Raw genomic sequence first — 19479 nt, forward strand, 5'->3', positions numbered from 1 at the left:
TCTTAGTTCCCCTGCCAAATGTGCTAATCAGAAATTGAACAGTAATAAATGTAATGCCAATAATTCCCAGTCACATAAAGCCAAATTGTTGAACACAAGTTTACTCAGTTGACCACATTTAAATTCTGTTAGGCTGCAGCACAATGGTGGGACTCACAACTTCATGTCAGAAGGGTTGGGTTTAGATTCAAGTCCTATTGACAGACTTGAGCATATAATATAAGATGACATTGCAATGCAGAGTTGGGCATGCCATCTTCTGAAACCACATTAAACCAAAAGCTCGTCTGCACCCTCGAGTGGAAATCATAAAATCCAGAGCACAATTGTGTTGAGGAGCGACCACGTTTTCCCTTAACCCACAGACAGGAGACAACAAATTATTTGCCCATTTATGTTAATTATGTCTTTTTAAAGCCTGCTACTTGCAGGTCAGCTGCCACCATTACTACATAAAAATGGCTACATTAGACAAGTGAAATACTTTTGCAACACCTTTAAGTGATAAAGGACACTGCAGAGGGGTTTTCTTTGCTTTTCAAAGATAAATTTAATTTTAGTAACTTTTGCTACATGACTTCTGTGACATACTTTACAGATTCTTTTGAATGCAAACAAATTGAATTAAATGATTAATATATACAAATTCAAATTACATTCAAAAAAGGGTCTTTGACTAAGTATTAACTGTTTCCTTTCTACAGATCCTCCTGATTCGCTGCATTTCCAGAATCTTTATTTTTTTATTTCATGTTACTGTTTTGTCAAATCTATCTTTTTGCCTCAGACAAAATCAAGTATAGTATATAGTATAATCAAATACTAAACATGTATAGGTATTGGTTTATTATTGTCATATTATTGTCATTTTGAGCCCCTCTGAGGAGGCGCTGTAAACAGTTTATGTATGTAAATCGATTTTCTAAAGAAAACTCATATTTGTGTTTTTCCTTGGCATTGTGGCAAATCCTCTTAGATACCACCACTACATAAAATGCCTCTGCTTTGTTGGGGGAGGGTGTACTATAATGATGGCAATAGCATCATCCAACACCAAACACATTTTGTTTTTCTGAATCAATCATAAATTATGGAATTACAAATAATTCAAAATTCTGAGATTTATTTAATTCTCTTAATTGTTCCAAATTGGCACCCATGGCAATTTTCCATTCAAGAAAAATCTTTAATTTCAAACTAAAAAGATCATGGTGTGAGATTTCATAACTGGTTCCCCTCCCCTCCTCTACTCTCCCAATACTGACAAAACTTTATTTGAAGATGAATTATTTTCTCTGAACAAATTTGTTTTTATTAATACAAAAAAAATACTGATAGTACAGTAGCTAAATTAACACAAAATCCAGCGATAATGCAACAAGAAACAAACAGAACTCATGACAAATTGTGATCAGTAAAACACTCATTCACAGAGCAGCATGTTTAAGACTAAATTTCAGCACACTAATGTAACATGGTCCACTTAATCATTTCCACATGTCAACAACGTAAAGAATTAGAACTCAGAAATCCTTCTCATTGAAAGAACACTTTCACCCCCTTTACGGAACAACTTAACAGGGAATCCTTATGTGCTCTCTACAGAAGCAGCTGTTACATATGAACCGCTTGCTTGAGGCCAACACATGTCCCAGTCATTACTTTCAGTATTATTTACCTCTGTGAATCCTTCTTGCAGAACATCCAGCATATTTCCTTTGGCAAAGCAAGTGATCATTTTATTCTGTTCCAGTGACAAGCAGGTCCTGTATAAAGGACCAACAAAAGAAGATTTTTCTTCCAAAAAAATTCTATTGGGCGACAACAGAAGGGCAGTTCCTTCTGATCCTGTGTGTTCAGTCCGTTACCTTCATTTTAAACAGGATGAGAGTATCAGAATACAGTGTAGAAAAGAGGGAACATAACTGAGCATGCTCAACAGGCAACCAGTCACATTGAGGAGGGTTCGGTATGACGCAGTTGTCATGCCAACCGTTCACCACAGGATGAGAGGGTGGTCAGTCGAAAAAGGCAACCTCAAACGTAGATGGGAGGTTCCAAACATTATAAATAAACCCAGTAGAGTGAAACTAAGAAAGCAAACAAATACTATCTGCTGTTACCGCATGTCAACCATAAGAGGACAAAGGATATTAATCATATATGAACGATAACATTTGGTTTCAAAATGAGTGAGTTATCTGAATTCACCATGCTTCAGCTGCATGTAAACATGAGTGTCTTAGTTCACTTTACACCAACTTATTCAAACTTTTTTTTAAATTACACACGGAGCTGGCAAACTGACTGGTTGCATCACTGCCTGGTTCGGTAACACGAACACCCAGGAACAAAGGAGCGTACATAGAGTGGTAGACACTGCCTGGTCCATCACAGGTACTGACCTCTCCACCATCGAAGTGATCTATTGGAGGCTCTTCCTCAAAAACACCACACGTATCATCAAAGACCCACACCTCCCTGGCCACACTACTCGCCGCTAACATCGGGAAAAAGGTACAGGATCCTGAAAACTGTGAACTCCAGGTTCAAGAACAGCTTCTACCCAGCAACCATCTTGAACACTGCACAACACTAACTTCAGCAACTATGATGTGCTGTAAATTGTGTCTTTGGTTGCACTACAGACTTTATTTTGCACTTTTGAGGTTACCTTGCATGACAATTATTAATTTATTATGTTATTGATTATTATATATTTATTTGCTTAAAAGGGCTTGTTAAGTTGCAACAAGTTAGAACTTCATTGTTCTGTTGCCGGCACATATGACAATTAAACACTCTTCACTCGCTCTTTTGAAACTGGGCCAGCAGCAGATGGTGAGTGAACTCACCGACCAGATCGCATATTTAGGATGACACTCCCTGTTGCAGGTTTAACTCGTGATTGCATAATCTTTATGGAAACAGAGATTTAGAGTAGATCATCCATGCTGACGTCCTCCTGTAAAGTCACCCCCAACATGAAGCCAGCCAGCAGGTTTTGAAAATCAAAAGAAAAATAAGGCAGATGCTGGAATTCTGAAATAAAATCAGAAAACGCTGGCAAACCCAGCAGATCAGGCAGCAGCTGAAAGAGAAACAGGTAATGTTTCAGATCTGGGACTCTTCATCAGGAGAGAAACCTGACCTCTTTTTCAGTTCTAACGATGGCTCTCAGCGCTGAAAGGTTAACAATTCCACTTAAGCAAATGCTACCTGGCTTGCTGAGGTTTTCAGAAATTTAAGTCTTGATTCAGTCATGTGATGTCAAGATGCTGCTGAAAGCACAGATACAGCAAAGGTAATGGCACCAACACCACTCACCAAGCTATTGCAGGTTGGTTAACATAGTGCCATCCATCATACTAAGTGGAACGTTGTGCAGGTAAATCATGGACACAACAAGCAGGACAAATCTGGCTAAGAGCATAACAAAAGAGAAGTAAGAGTAGACCACTTGGCCCCTCACGTCATTCAATACTATCACGGTTGATCAGCTCATGCCTCATCTCCTATTCTGTGCCAGTTCCCAATAACCTCAAATCCCTGCTCTTTATATACCTTGCGATGATTTTGCCTCGGTAACCCTCTTGGCTGAGCTTTAGAGATTCACCGCTCTCGGTGAGAAGTTCCGGGGCATCTCCGTTTTCAATGACTGTTCCTATCCTTGTAATTATATACCCTTGTTCCAGATTTGCCCTCAGGTGGAAATATCTCAACCAAGTTTCTGATCTTATTTACAGAGACAGAGTCTTGCAGCACAAAAGTGGGACCTTCAACCACGTCCATGCTGACTTTTTTGCCTGAATACAAGACTTCCACTTGCCTGTACCAGGTCCATATTCTTCTATATCTTTGCCTGTTTAAGCAAATGTCTGAATGTCTCTTCAATGCAGTGTCTGTATCCAATTCCACAACCGCCTTTGGCAAGTTCCAGATATAAAGCACGTCTGTGGGGAAAAAAATCTTACCATTCAGATCCCCTTCAATGCTCCTTCCTCTCACCCTAAATTTATAGCCTTATTTTTTTTTTCATTACCATGGGAAAAAAGATTCTGACTACATATCTTATCTCTGCAAAAGACCTATTTGTTTCTACTCTGCCTCCTGGCTGTATATCAATTTTCAGTGCATGTCAGTATATTATCCTCAAGGTTATGTTCCTTAACTTTGTACACTAACCTCTTATGTAGGACTTTATCGAAGGCATTCTGAAAGCCCAGGGACACATATTCACTGACAGTTTTCTTTCATAATGAATATTCTGCTTTATTATCTTTTCAATCTCTCGCTGTTTTTTTTTTTAAAGATTCCCAACACTCTGTATATCCACTAGAACCTCACACATTATATGTCTTGACCTGTGTTGTTAACCACGTTAATATTTCCCTTTACCTTCTTTGTAATTATAACCCATCAGTTAAAGTAGAGGAAGGTGTTGTTGAAAGTACCTGTACTGTGAAGCAGCATTTGTTCATCAATAGCCTGCTCGCTGACTATCTCCAACTAATAAGGGAAAAAATTGTGATGTTTAATGCTATCGTTAATCCTAGTCTAAAAGCTTGGAAAAGTAGATTGCCTTAAAAGTAAAATATATTGCTGCTGATAAAGAATTGAACAATATTGGGCTAGAATATGTGTTGGCCATTGCCACTTTATACTAGTACCAACTTGCCCAAACCTAGGGCAGCCGGTAAAGTGCTTCTTCACAACGACAGAGCTCAAATTCGATCTTGACTTTAAGTGCTATCTTTATGGAGTTTGCACATTCTCCCTGTGACCTTTTGGGTTTCTTCTGGGTGCTCCAGTATCCTACTACATCCCAAAGACCTGCGGGTTTGTAGGTTAGTTGGTCTCTGCAAAATAGCCCCTACTGTGTTGGGAGTGGATGCGATAGTGGGGTAACACAGAACTAGTGTGTCTGGGTGATTGATGGTCGACGTGGACTAGATGGGCTGAAGGGCCTGTTTTCATGCTGTACCTTTCAATTAAAAACCTCTCTGCTACTCCAGCGATGACAGAGGATCTGGCACCAGGCTGGTCTGATGCATAATATTAGTGCATTAGAAGCCGATGGTTGAAGAAGGGTCGCGACCTGAAACGTCACCCATTCCATCTCTCCAGAGATGCTGCCTGATCCGCTGAGTTACTCCAGCTTTTTGTTCAAGCGCTTTTGATTGCAACATGCGCCTTAATTTAGTTAAACAAAGAAACTGACAAGTTACTAAAAAACATGTTTGGAGTCCAGTGTAGGCAAGAGTCTCATAAAGGCTGCACTGTATTTGCAGCTTTTTGTGTCTACCCATAGCTTTATATCCCTCTTCCACTTCCACAGCTTGGTATTCAGTTCTTAATTTTGTTTTCTCTTTCCCCTAAATTTGTTTCCCTTTTAAAACGCCTTGGATAATTTTGCATTGAAGGAGGAAATAAAAGCATAAGTTGGCACTTCAGATCTCAGACTGCTCTGCCACTCATTAAGATCACAGCTCATTTGATCTTTGACCTCAGCTCCATATTTCCGCTCGATTCCCAAAACCCCAGACTTCCCTCCCATGCAAACACTCACAGTAAAGGCACTGCTCTACATTCTGTGTCATATGAACATCTTCCAATCTACAATATGACCAGCTGATGTACTGACTAGCTGGCATCCAGTTAGTCTGATAGCACAATCCGAAACTTCTACAATCTTAAATTTCTAGGTTCTTGCAGACAAAACATGAAAGGTCAAAGAGATATATTATAATTCCTCAAAGCTCAGATGCAAACCCTCAGCAATCAGCATTGTCATGGCTAAAATCACTAAGATACAGAGCAAATACAGTGCAGCTTTTATGAGACTCTTGCCTACACTGGACTCCAAACATGTCAAGGCTATGGGAAAAGTGACCAAGGTGCAGCAACACAGGTTTAACAAAATCACAATGATCTAACAAAAATTGAATACAACAGAAGAATTTGTTTCTGTTGAAGAACCGTACAGTGCAAACGATGAGAAATATGCATTTTTCCCTCACTATCAACAACTAGCCAACTTACTTTGCCCCATAAGCAACTCACTCGATTCCTCACAGAGTCTCTCAGGGCTATTTAATACACCTACTGACAATAATGTAGATGACTAATAATAGCAATCAATCCCTATTCATTCATTTAAAATCGGCCTGGGTGATCAAGTAAACCCCAGTGATGGATAACTTCAGGAAATGTGAATCCAGAGCAACCTATTCCTTCTGGGCTTCCTACACCCCACCAGAAGCACTTTTGATGAGCACCAAATAAACAATAGCATTGAGTAGATCAAGGAAACTAAAGAGTGTGTTATTGTCTGACACCACTGCAGAAACGCAGATTGCTTTAACAGTCTAAACTAGAGTGGAAAATATGGCCAAATTATATGTTGTTGATAGTTACAAAATAATTACACTGGAGGGGGGAATGATTGCATTGGTCAACATATGAAAAGTGTATCATATCATGCACATTGACCTAATCTCAGGTTTAGATGTTACTACTTCAGAAGCTTCTCATGAAATCACTCCTGGCATTAATGTATGCAATGCGATTGCCTCAGTTATTTTCTCTGCAGTATCCGATAAATACTTGAAACATCTTTGATAATATTTGTGCCAAAAAGCTGGCCCTCACGTTCCATGGAGTTTGCGATCTTAGAAGTTGGTCCGAATCACATTCCCATAACACAAAGACTTGGCATCTCAACAAAGAAATGGGAATTGAAAAAAAAATGGGGGTTTATTGAATTACTTTTTTTTCACATAAATTCCAAGAGAACAAACTTTATTCCATATCTGAAATTTATGTGAGAATTTATGAATTTACAATGCACAAAAGGCAGCAATAGTACAGGATACAACCACATTATTTTAAGAGTTCATCTCATCATAGTTACATAGTTCAACTCTGAATCATTCATTTCACTCTGAAATATAATCCTGGCTTCACAAATCCTTCTCCATTACAATTTGCCATGATCCTCCAAAATCTATTTCCATACAGTCCAGCTGTTTTTTTGCCTTATGAAAATTCCTCTCCAATATTTGACCTCAAATTCACCCAGAGAGTTGTGAATCTGTGGAATTCTCTGCCTCAGAAGGCAATGGTGGCCAATTCTCTGGATGCTTTCTAGAGAGAGTTAGATAGAACTCTTAAAGATAGCGGAGTCAGGGGATACGGTGAGAAGGCAGGAACGGGGCACTGATTGTGGATGATCAGCCATGATCACATTAAATGGCGGTGCTGGCTCAAGGAGCCGAATGGCCTACTCCTGCACCTATTGTCTATTGTCAAACACTTTCTTCTTGGCAATTAATCTCAGGTGGATACAAGGGGGAGTGGGGGGATTTATTAGCAGATGGGTGAAGTAAGTAGCAAAGACGAAGTGAAAATGAGACGAAAAAGTGTCAGATAAGGAGACAAGACGAGGAGTGAAATGTACAGCCGGACGGAGAGATATGGATGGACTGAGACAGGAGAGAAGGAAAAAGGGGGGTATAAAAGGGAATATGGGACTCGGGGATGGCAGATGAGCATACGGAAGATGGGAAAGGGGCAGGGTGGTTGAGGATAGGAGAAAAGTACTTGCACCTGGGTGGTGGGGGGTTGGGGGGTGAAGGGATGTTATGTGAAATTGGTGAATTCAATGGCAACATTTTTGTCCAAATACATACTAACTCCTCCATTCTCTTCCAAATGCGAGTAATTCCTGTTCCTGAGAATCCTCTGCAATAGCTTCCCTACAGCTCATGTAAGGCTCTATAATTTCCAAGATTAAACCTACTTCCCTTCTCAAATAAACGAGTCAATATTGGGAAAGTTATAATTACCACTACAACAAATCTGTTGCTCCTATGTCTTTTCAATAACATGCCCACACATATGTTCTCCACTTCCCGCTGAATATTGGGAGGCCATAGTCTAATTCCATTGGAGTGATTGCACCTTTCTTTGTACAAGTTTTACCCATATCGCCTATGTGAATGAACTCTTCACTATATCCTCTCCCACCGTGACATTCTCACTAATAGTAATGCAACGGCTCCATCACTTTTACCTTCCTCTCAATGCATGATGTTAAAAAGAGAAATTCATCATTTTACAATTGTGAATATTTAAACATAATGGGCTGCACATCCAGAAAAAGTACATGGCTTCAGAATTACTACTTGCCTAGAAAATTGAAAATTAAGCTTGTAAAATGTAGAAGTGATCTCGACTTTAGACTTTAGAGATACAACGTGGAAACAGGCCCTTCGGCCCAACAAGTCTGCGCTGATCAAAGGTCACCCCGTACACTAGTGCAATCCTACACACTAGGGACAATTTTCAGAAGCCAATTAACCTACAAACCTGTACGTTTTTGGAGTGTGGGAGGAAACCGGAGCACCCGGAGGAAATCCACGAGGTCACATAGATAACGCACTATCTCTGTTCAGACAGCACCTGCAGGCAGGATCGAACCCAGGTCTATGGCACTGCAAGGCAGCAACTCTACCGCTACTGTGCCACCCTAATTTACAAATTTACTGAGATATTGTAGCTATCCAAACAATTCCTGACATAAAAGGTGTAAACTACCAGGGCCTCTTTGATGCTGAAGATATGATTTAGAGCAGGCTGAGATCAGAATCGGTTTCTTTATTAACACGTCATTAAAAACAATAGAGAGGTTCTGCACAAATGACCAGTTTTCTAATCATTCGTGAAAAGCATAAAAAGGAATCGCTGAGAGACACCAGTCAATCTTTACTTGGAATTAAATTCTATTTAATCCATACACAGTTTCCTTCAATATAGTGAATGAATCTGTTTGAATTAAAGCTGCATTGGGAGTCCTGTGTGGGAACACCAGCTTTGACAATTCCCACATCATAATATATATAAAAATAAAATCAATACCATAATCACAAAACAATCCATAGAAACTTAACAGCATTACGCTACAGTGCAGAAAGCCCAGTAAAACTAATCATAGTAAATTACAAGGATTTGCATGCATCTGTCTATAGATAATGTCAACAACAATGCCAACATTAAAGCAAGCAAAGAACAAAGCTGGCATTCCTATTGTTAAAAATTTCAACCTTTTCTATCCAATGAACTCACCAACCTATTAGAACCGAATTTTATGTACTTGTTTAATGTAGTTACACCAAGGTAGATCAAAACTTTCTTCAGGCCCTAACTTCAAAGATAAACAGTATTAAACCTACCTTGGCTGCCAAATCCACAATATCAGGTTCAGTGGAATTCTCTCACTGGCTGATTTTATATGAAACCTCCATGCTATTTATTTGCTATCTATAAATGTCAATACTGTATTCCATTAGTGCTAGCATCAAAAAGGCATCATCCTGACAAGAGGTGCAGATAATATTAACAGAGCCCCAAATCCAACCACTGTGGCACACAGCACTTTTCAATAAGTTCTCGGGCACTGAGTTAAGCTTTTCCAACACTGAGGTTAATACGGATCATGAAAAGTATTGCTTGCATTGGAGGTCATCTTTCAGTAGATTTCATTTCTTCTTTACCAATTTCATCAACACATAAAAGTTATTTGCACATTTCAACAGGACGTGGCATCAAGATCTTCAATGTATATTTGAACACACTAGCTGCAGTCAATTAATGGGTGTGGCTTATTCTTGGAAGTGAAACAAAACCTATCATATTAAGTATTAGCAGCTTTGAGCTATATTCAAATATAAGGAAAATTATGAGGTAATGGAAGGCTGTAATATTATTGACCCAGTCACTGCCTGCTCCACAGTACAATATAGAAAACATAGTCATAGAATTGTACTGCACAGAAACAGGCCCTTCAGCAACACCAAGTATAGGGTGATTTCACGAAAGGTCACTGGAGCGTAAATCCCCACTCACGTGACCGAAAATTTTAACTGGGGGACAAGCGTCACTTCCGGTACATGTTAGTGGATGGGAAAACACGCACTTTCACACCCGTTAAAAACATCGAAAACGGCCCGTTTTTGAGCTGCAATTAAGTGAGCCAGTCGGGGTGACCGTGAGGAACGGCTACCTAAATTTACAGTCCAAAAAAAAGATAGAAACTAAGGTAAATACAAGAGCGAGCTGAAGGTGTAAAAAAGGCGGAAGTGCTAGCGGACTTTTTTCTTGGAGATTTAAAGATCCAAAATATCGGGAATTATCGCGTTTGCTCGCTGCATTTCATCAAAAGTGGCATTATTGACTTTTTATCTTTATTCATTTGTTATATGAAAAGTATTAAAAGTTAGAAACCCGTCAGTAAAATTGCAAAATCGCCCATGGTTCTCGGGTGGGTTTTAACATGCAAAATGAAAACGCTTCTGAAGCTCCATTTACCATTTAAATAATCGTAAACTTGCATCTCAGTAAAATTTATTTCCAAACGCATTGAGAGTTTACGATTATTTAAATGGTAAATGGAGCTTCAGAAGCGTTTTCATTTTGCATGTTAAAACCCACCCGAGAACCATGGGCGATTTTGCAATTTTACTGACGGGTTTCTAACTTTTAATACTTTTCATATAACAAATGAATAAAGATAAAAAGTCAATAATGCCACTTTTGATGAAATGCAGCGAGCAAACGTGATAATTCCCGATATTTTGGATCTTTAAATCTCCAAGAAAAAAGTCCGCTAGCACTTCCGCCTTTTTTACACCTTCAGCTCGCTCTTGTATTTACCTTAGTTTCTATCTTTTTTTCGGACTGTAAATTTAGGTAGCTGTTCCTCACGGTCACCCCGACTGGCTCCGTAAATTGCAGCTCAAAAACGGGCCGTTTTCGATGTTTTTAACGGGTGTGAAAGTGCGTGTTTTCCCATCCACTAACATGTACCGGAAGTGACGCTTGTCCCCCAGTTAAAATTTTCGGTCACGTGAGTGGGGATTTACGCTCCAGTGACCTTTCGTGAAATCACCCTATATGTCCACCAACAATTAACTTTATTTAATTCATTTGCAAATATTTGGAAGAAATATAGTAATGTTTCCAGAAGACTGACTTAAATATCTCTCAGTACAGGCTTACGCGATTGTTCCATTCCTGACAACTGCCCTTAAACTGAATTTTCACAAAGCAAAAAAATAACAATTTTCTCCAAAACAAGATTCTGTTACAGACAGCAAAGGCACACATATTAATAAAATTATAATCCGTAATTAATTCTCACTCCATCTATTCCACAATAATGCAAAATGAATGGTATAACTTTTTCAAACAAGTCATCCTTCTGTAGAACTATTCTATTTAAGGTTGTTAAATCACTTTAGAAACATGTATGGCATACTTAAAAATGCTGAATAAATGCATCAGACGGAAGTATTAAAAGTATTAACAGTATCTGAAAAAACTTCATAAAGCAACCAATTAAATCTCCTGTGGTGAAGTAGCACTCTTAAAAATATCCACATAGAAACCACTTCCTCACAACAATAGGAACTCCAGTGACATCGACTCAGTTATTTGTATAGAACTGTATGAAGTGTAGAAGTGAGATCGACGACTGACCAAATGGTGCCAGCACAACAACCTGGCTCTCAACTGATTGTGGACTTTAGCAGGGGAAGGATGAGGACCCACAATCCTGTTTATATCAATGGGACGATGGTGAGAGGGTCAATAACTTCAAATTCCTGGGCGTGCATATATCAGAAGATCTTTCCTGGACCCAGCACACTGATGCAATTGTAAAGAAGGCACATCAGTGACTACTTCCTGAGAAGATTACGGAGATTCGGCAGGTCGAAGAGGATTCTCCTAAACTTCTACAGGTGCATGGTAGAGAGCATTCTGTCTGGTTGCATCGTGGCCTAGTTCGGCAACTTGAACGTCCAGGAGCGAAAAAGACAACAGAAAGTTGTGACCACTGCCCAGTCCATCACCGGCTTTGACCTCCCCACCGTCGAAGGGATATATCGTAGTCGCTTCCTCAAAAAGGCAGCCAAAATCATCAAGGTCCCACACCATCCTGGCCACACACTTATCTCACCACTGCCATCAGGAAGAAGGTACAGGAGCTTGAAGACTGTAACGTCCAGGTTCAGAAACAGCCTCTACCCCACAGCCATCAGGCTATTAAACACAACGAATAAGCCATGAGCTCTGAACTGCAAAATACTATATTATTATTTGTTATTTGCACTATATTTGTTATTTATTGAACTTTTTCTTTTTTTCCCGTTATATACAATGTTTACATATTCACATATTCTATTGTGCTGCAGCAAGTAAGAATTTCATTGTCCCGTCCGAGACATATGACAATAAAACACTCTTGACTGGACTATTTAATGAAACTCGAACATTTGAATGTTAAGAACTAAAATATGAAGAGAACATAATTGCCCGGAAATGCTGATGAAAAACAATTTTTTAAAAAAATGTATATCAGTTCACTCAACATTCATAGATGCAATGAGATTTAAAATATGTGATACTATGCGCCAAGTTGTGATAACCTCTGCAGCTCTCAATGACCACGTGAAAGGCGACATAAGTATACAAATAGATTCTATCACTACCAAATACGGAGCCAAGTGGCAGTCGGCATCTCAACCTGACACAAGACAGAAATATTCAAAACTCATTTCAGATCTACTCTGTCTCAAGAAGGTACCACTTCTGCACGAATCTCCGAGATTGCCTAGAATTGGTACTGACCAAGAATCCTGTGTCAGTACATTTTAGTTAACTCGTCAGTCCAATTGCTAACCATAACCATCAATTTTAAAACAAAAGCTTTTAAGCAGATGGTGGGAGATTGCAACCTTCACATGGTCCGCCCTGTTTCGACAAATGGAATCAACCTGGCGTGCACAATCAAATAAGATCTAATAGAACAAGTTGTCCTACAACTTTAGGCTGTGCACGCCATACGCAAGAAGAAGAAGCAGATAGCCAGGCATTTATTCTCTCTAATCAACTAGATATTTCAAATTCAAATTCTGGGTCTCGTACTGCCAGATTAAATTGAGAAGGGAAGGGGAAGTGGAAGCCAGTTATTTGTGCAATAATTGCAAAATACATTACCAAGTGTTGAGAGCAAGTGTTGAAGAGGCAAATTTCTTCCTTTCCGCTGAAGAATGTTTTCAGTAAAATCTAAATTAATTTTCTTTTCCCAACATTTTGAGTTTGGAAACCAGTACAAAATTTGCCACTAAATTGTTAATTAAAAGCAGTAAACTGTTTCCTTCACCATAAGGGGTAGACATGTAACTCATTTATTTTCCGGTTGACACATTCATTAATGCAGTGAACTGTTAAACATCTCAACCACAAAACAGCAGCCTTCACAACCTGGTACTATGGAAACAATTTTATCACTTCCGGACTTAGAGATTGCTGTAGAGATTGCAAAGGCACAAATAGAGCACAAATCAATTTTATCATTGATCATTAATAGTTAGAATATTTACAAAAACACTTTAAAATGCTCATATTTACTGTTAATCAAATGTTAATAAATTGAAATTAACACAACAGTATGGTAAAATCTTTATAAAAAAACACAGCCCCATGTTTATGTTGTCTCTGCTCAGTTGCAGTAGCAGGAACTAGGAGGAATCACTGACACTTCAAATAATTGACATTCTTCTAAATAGCACTAACTTTGTTCCCTTATTGCAGAAGTCAGTATGAAATCAATTCCAAAGTATTATAAATATCATAACTTTAACTCAGACACCCTGATAAGCCAGAGCCAACGAGGTCCTCGATCATGATCATTCCATTTCCCATTCTCTTCTCTCTCAGACATAACCTGGGGTACTGTCCAATTCACCTCGACCCCATGGTGGATATTGGACTTTGTCTCTCAAGCTGCTGCGGTGGAGTGCTGAGAACTATATTCTCCACTCTGTCTCTTCCCCTTTGCTCTATCTATTGTACTTGAGTTTGGCTAGATTTAACTTATGTATAGTATTATTTGATCTGAAGATAGACACAAAATGATGGAGTAACTCAGCGGATCAGGCAGCATCTCTTTGGCATCTGAAGAAGGGTCTCGATCCGAAACGTCACCTATTCTTTTTCTCCTGAGATGCTGCTTGTCCCGCTGAGTTACTTCAGCATTTTGTGTCTATCTTCGGTGAAAACCGGCATCTGCAGTTCCTTCGTACAATGTATTATTTGATCTGTTTAGATAGCATGCAAAACAAAGCTTTTCACTGAACCTCAATACACGTAACAATAATAAGCCGAAACCTAAATGTTCCCCTCTCTCAGAATCACAACTAGAATTCCTTTGCCTTTATCTTCCTACCTCAATAGATCATCCTCTCATGTCTGCAGTGTGATCCAAGCATCAAACATGCCTTTCCCTTGTCTTTTCCTTTACAACACTTTAATCCATCACCCCATCACCTTTAACAATCCGACCCTTCCTACTTTAACCTCCTTCTTGACCAATTTGCCCAAACATATTTTGCAGGTGAAACAGTGACTTACTGAGACTTCTTTCAATTTAACATCCACATTTGCTGCCGAAGTTACAGCTGCTTGTGCACTGCCTACACCAAACACAGATTGGGCGATTGGTTTGGGAAACACTTTCAATCATTTCACAAGTGTGGCCTTCGTCAACTGTCAAGTTAAGTTTCCATCCATAATTGAAAATTAAAAAATTCAAATGCTATCAATCTGGAATAATAAAGGTCATCAACCCAAAATGTTAATGATTCTCTCGCCACAGGTTGACCCTCAACTTGCTGAGTGCTTCTGTTTTACTGTTTCCTATTTTTAATACTCTATCCTTTGTCCTTGGTCTCTTTAAGGTCAAGTAACAGCATCTTAGTGTAAATGAGGGATATTGCAGCCATCCCTCACAGAATTCAACAACTTCAAGTAATGATTCTACTATTCCCACTTACATCTCTTTTATATTCACTTTTAATTTCTATTATCAACCCCTTTGTCATTTGATCTCTTCAACCCTCACCCCATCTCATCCCATACATTTTATCCTTCCTTCTCTCTCCCTTTGCCCTGCATCTGAAAACTTGTACATTACATTTTTGGGTTCTATTCAAAGGCTGCAACTTTACCCCTATTTCTCCAACCTTATTTGCTGCCCGGCCTGGTAAGTTCCAGTATTTTCTGTTTTCATTCATTTCCAGCACCCATACTTCACTAAGGTGATCTGAACACTTTCACATAGCTGGCTTTCAGTTCTGTCATCACCAGGTGATGCCATCGACAGCCTAAACAGATTTTGTGCCAAGCACTTATTTTCCTCCTCCACTTCACCCTATCTCTCCATTGCAATCAAAACTCTACACACCTATCACAAATCTTTGCTCCGAGACACAGTTTTGTAGCCTAATATATGGTGGTCGTCCAGTCAGGTATGTGGTGATCCAGGACACCAATGGAGCATCCACCTGCATCTTTGTCCGTTTGCTCCTTGGAAGTGCAGGCCGGATGATGTTAAAAGCACTGGAGAAGTAATAAAACATGTGCTTCCCGGCTTATCCAGGTGAGCTTAGGAACGATGGAACAGGTGGATGATGGCGTTCTCAACCCCCATCTTTGTTTGGTAAGCAGACTGCAAGGGGTCCTGGTAGGATTTAACCTGTTCTCCATGAACACAACCACAACAACTCCATACAGAATGAAATGCTAAAACTGACAATCTCAAAAGGTAATATCGAAAAGACAATGGATCAAAATAAAAATAGAGTTTAGGTACATTACAATAATGAGGTTTACAATAAAGCCAGGGATAGCAGGAGATAGTTCATACGTTGATAAGACATAGAAGCAGAATTAGGCCATTTGGCCCAATGATTCTGCTCTGCCATTCAATTATGGCTGATCTATTTTTTCCTCTCAATGTCATTCTTCTACCTACTCTCTGTAACCTTTTGACATCCTGATATAGATATAAATATATAAATACCATAGCGGATTAAATTGCAGATGAAATTAGGAAGAGATGACTGGCGGATAAAACAGACCGTTCTGCACACCATACAGGAGGCTGGTATCCCAGAGTTGAAGGGGACTGCTATTTACAGACAGGTGGCCACAATTCATGATCGCTGCCACTGGCATACTAGAAACCAATGCTGAATACTAATGCTACACTTTGTGTACTGTATATTTGAACTTAAACACTGTGCTATTGTTGGAGTGCTTTCATTACTTACAGAGAACCTTTGAGGTGTGCACATAATTCTTTAGTTTGTGGTACCAGATTGGCAGATGTCTGATGGTACCGATTGCCCAAAGTATTTTCAACACTAAATTGAGGAGAAAAATACTTTAAGAAACTTAAATTTTAAAATGAATATATTGCACATTTGTAAAATCAAGGAATTAACACTATTTTGTTTTGACTATATGAATTCTCTTTCATTATTGTTATAGATTTTATTACTGTAGTTACAAACTTCACAGAAAGTGCCAATGCAACTACCAATCTCAAACCCATAACTGCTTTGCTCTGCTTTTGTAGCATCCATACCTTTCTTGATTTAGATCAAATCCATTACTGTTACTGCCAGAAACCCGATTATCTGCATAATATTTCTATCAGCACCCAGACCACCATTATTAGTATGGGACTGGGTGTTAGCAATGTTGACATCTAATCAGGTTACAACCTGAACTTCACATTAATAGCTTATGTTGTGCCTTTATTTAAGAAGGGCAGCAAGGAAAAGTCAAGGAACTACCATCTAGTGAGCCTCATTTATTTATTTATTTGTTTATTTTATTACTTATTTAAATCAGTGATGGGAAAATGATTGGAATTGCAGGCAAGAAAAGTATTCTGCGAGACAGAATTTATCTGCATTTGGAAGCTAAGGAGCAATGAAGGATTGTCAAAGATTCATAGAGTCAAGACACAAAAAGCTGGAGTAACTCAGCGGGACCTGCAGCATCTCTGGAGAGAAGGAAAGGGTGACGTTTCGGGTCAAGACCCTTCTTCAGTGTCATACAGCATGGAAAGAGGCCCTTCAGCCCAATTTGCCCATGTTGACCAAGATAACGCATCTACACTAGTCCCACATGCCCACGTTTGGCCCATATCCCTCTAAACCTTTCCTATTCATATGTATGTCCAAATGTCTTTTAAATGTTGTTGTGGTTCCTGTCTCAACTATTTTCTTTGGCAGCTCATTCCATATTCTCACCACCATCTGTGTGAAACCCTTTGGGTTCCTATTAATTTTTTCTCCTCCCACCTTTAACCTCAACCTTTATCAAAATGTCCATCTTTACTACTGTCACAGCCTATCTCCCGATGAAAATTCAATTCCTGCTTTTCTTGCCTGCAATTTCAACTATTTCCTTGTGCTCTCCTCAATGGCATCCTATCTCTATAAATTGAAGTTCATTACAAATTAAAATACCGTTCTACAAACCGGCATGGACCTATTATCGGGACCTATTATCGGGTGTTCCTCTATTCACAAATATTGGTACCAGCCAGCTTCATGATTTTTTTATTCAGCCTGTTTCAAATCCCTCAGCAGATTTGGCATGCCCAATCTCTTACAGATCTGCAATCTTCCATAAACCTTTTTTCCAAAATCTGGCTTCCTACACAACAATAGTCATTACCTGGGTCGGGCAGCATCTGTGGAGGAAAATGGTCAGAAAACATTTCAGATTGGAACCGTTCTTCAGAGCCCCATCAATGTGAAGAAGGGTCTCGACCCAAAACATCATCTGTCCATTCCCTCCATAGATGCTGACTGACACGCTGAATTCCTCCAGCACTTTCTTATTTGCTCAAGACTCCAGCATCTGCAATCTCTTATATATCCCCATTTCCATCTCCCACTACTGATTATTATGCTTAAAGCCATCCAGCCGATAACTTCGGGAATTCTCCCACTGAACTGCTCCAGGTCCTCATCTCTCCACCATCTTTTACTGACTCTCTTTAAAACGTGCTTTTTAGGAGCTGGTTTTGGTCATTCATTCAAATAGTTTCGGTCACTATCAAACTTTTGGCCAGGTACACATCTGTGCAGTAACTTATAACGTTTTATTACATTGATGGCACTGTGTAAACGGAAAACACTGTCGGCTAAAGAGCCACGTGGAAGCGAATTTTTTACAAATTTCCAGCATGAGAGTTTTAATCTACATTTGTGCTGGCGGCAGCATTAAAAGAAGCTTGACACAAAAAGCTGGAGTAACGTAACGATCCTTCTTCAGTCTCGACCCGAAACGTCACCCATTTGTTCTCTCCAGAGATGCTGCCTGTCCCGCTGTTACTCCAGCATTTTGTGTCTTTCTTCGATTTAAACCATCATCTGAAGTTCTTTCCTCCGCTTTCAAAGCCTCTACTTTCCACAAATAATGCTCAAGCGTGAGTGTATGAAGTGGAAATGCACACAGTTTATTAAATCTCTGTTGTTTATCAACTCTGCTATCAATCGGATTTGTTACAACAGAAGTGGCCGCGAATGTCATTTGCTGGTGCTAAAGGAATTGCCTTTGCAATGAAACAATCGGGGGGCGCAAGATGGTGCGAAGCAACAAAGAAAACAGACTCAGATTTACAACAATCGCCCCACGTTCAATCAATCATCGGAGCAGCAAACAAGACAACCCCCACCTATGAACCCCACTCTGGAACTCTTGGTCACCCCCAGCCCCCACCTTCAGCCCGACCCCATGCTCCCCGGGACACCCCCACACCGACCTGGGGCCCTTCATCCCCGGGTCACCCACTGACTCCCCCTCATCCTCCCGCCACGGTCATCCCACCGCTCGGGATTCACCGTTCACCACCACCACCCCTCCCTCGGGGTCCGGGCCTCACCCGCCCACTCTCCCCGGGACCCACCCTCACCTCTCCCCCCTCCACCCTCAGGATCGGCCTCCTCACCCGCGCCGCTGCCATCACTATCGCCGACTCCCACTGGAAGAGGGGGAACGAGTCGCAGCCGCGGCTGGCGTGCTGGTCGCCATGGAAACCGGCGGGAGGGCGGGCGGACTGCTGCGGGGCGGGACTAGGCCCTGGCGGCTGTGCGTGCGCGTTCACAGGGGAGGGAGGGGGGAGACGTACGCGTCCACTGGGCTCCGGCGGCTGTGCGTGCGCGTCCACGGGGCCCGGCGGAGGCGCGCTACCCACCAGCTGAATTGGGGTCTCGAACACAGCCGAGAACTGCGTTTATGTAATTGTAAATATAATTAATTAATTAGCCAAGTTAACAACATGTGGCGCCTGTCCCATCCACAGGACGCCCCCCTCACAACCTGTCACCACATTGAGGCCGGTAATTCGGCCCATCGAGCCCATGCTGGCCCATTCCCAGTGTCGTGCCTCTATTTAAGATGGGCTGCAAGGAAAAGCCTGGGAACTATAGCTCACGCAGATCCAATATACATGAATGGTGTTTTATAAATAAATGTTCATTACTTGTTGCATGCGAACATTATTTGCAAAGCCGAAGAACATATTTGTCCACTACCAGGGCAATTTATGCATAC

The 19479-nt window shown here is 40.3% G+C and overlaps 1 protein-coding gene across 5 annotated transcripts in view; it reads right to left on the reverse strand.

Annotated features, from left to right (window-relative positions):
* dixdc1 (DIX domain containing 1) overlaps nt 1-19020 on the reverse strand; it is a 79640-nt gene extending 60620 nt beyond the window's left edge. For 2 of the 5 annotated variants that reach the window (XM_033049818.1, XM_033049814.1), the window contains exon 1: nt 1679-1910. In XM_033049818.1, coding sequence (XP_032905709.1) covers nt 1679-1738 — 60 coding nt within the window. In that variant the 5' untranslated portion in view covers nt 1739-1910. Of the gene's footprint in view, nt 1-1678; nt 1912-16175; nt 16269-18874 lie in introns of those variants that run through there. The other 3 variants (XM_033049815.1, XM_033049816.1, XM_033049817.1) reach the window with 3 other exon arrangements.
* Between the last annotated feature and the right edge of the window lie 459 nt (nt 19021-19479).

The sequence above is a fragment of the Amblyraja radiata genome, chromosome 33, assembly GCF_010909765.2.
Source record: "Amblyraja radiata isolate CabotCenter1 chromosome 33, sAmbRad1.1.pri, whole genome shotgun sequence".
NCBI lineage: Eukaryota > Metazoa > Chordata > Chondrichthyes > Rajiformes > Rajidae > Amblyraja > Amblyraja radiata.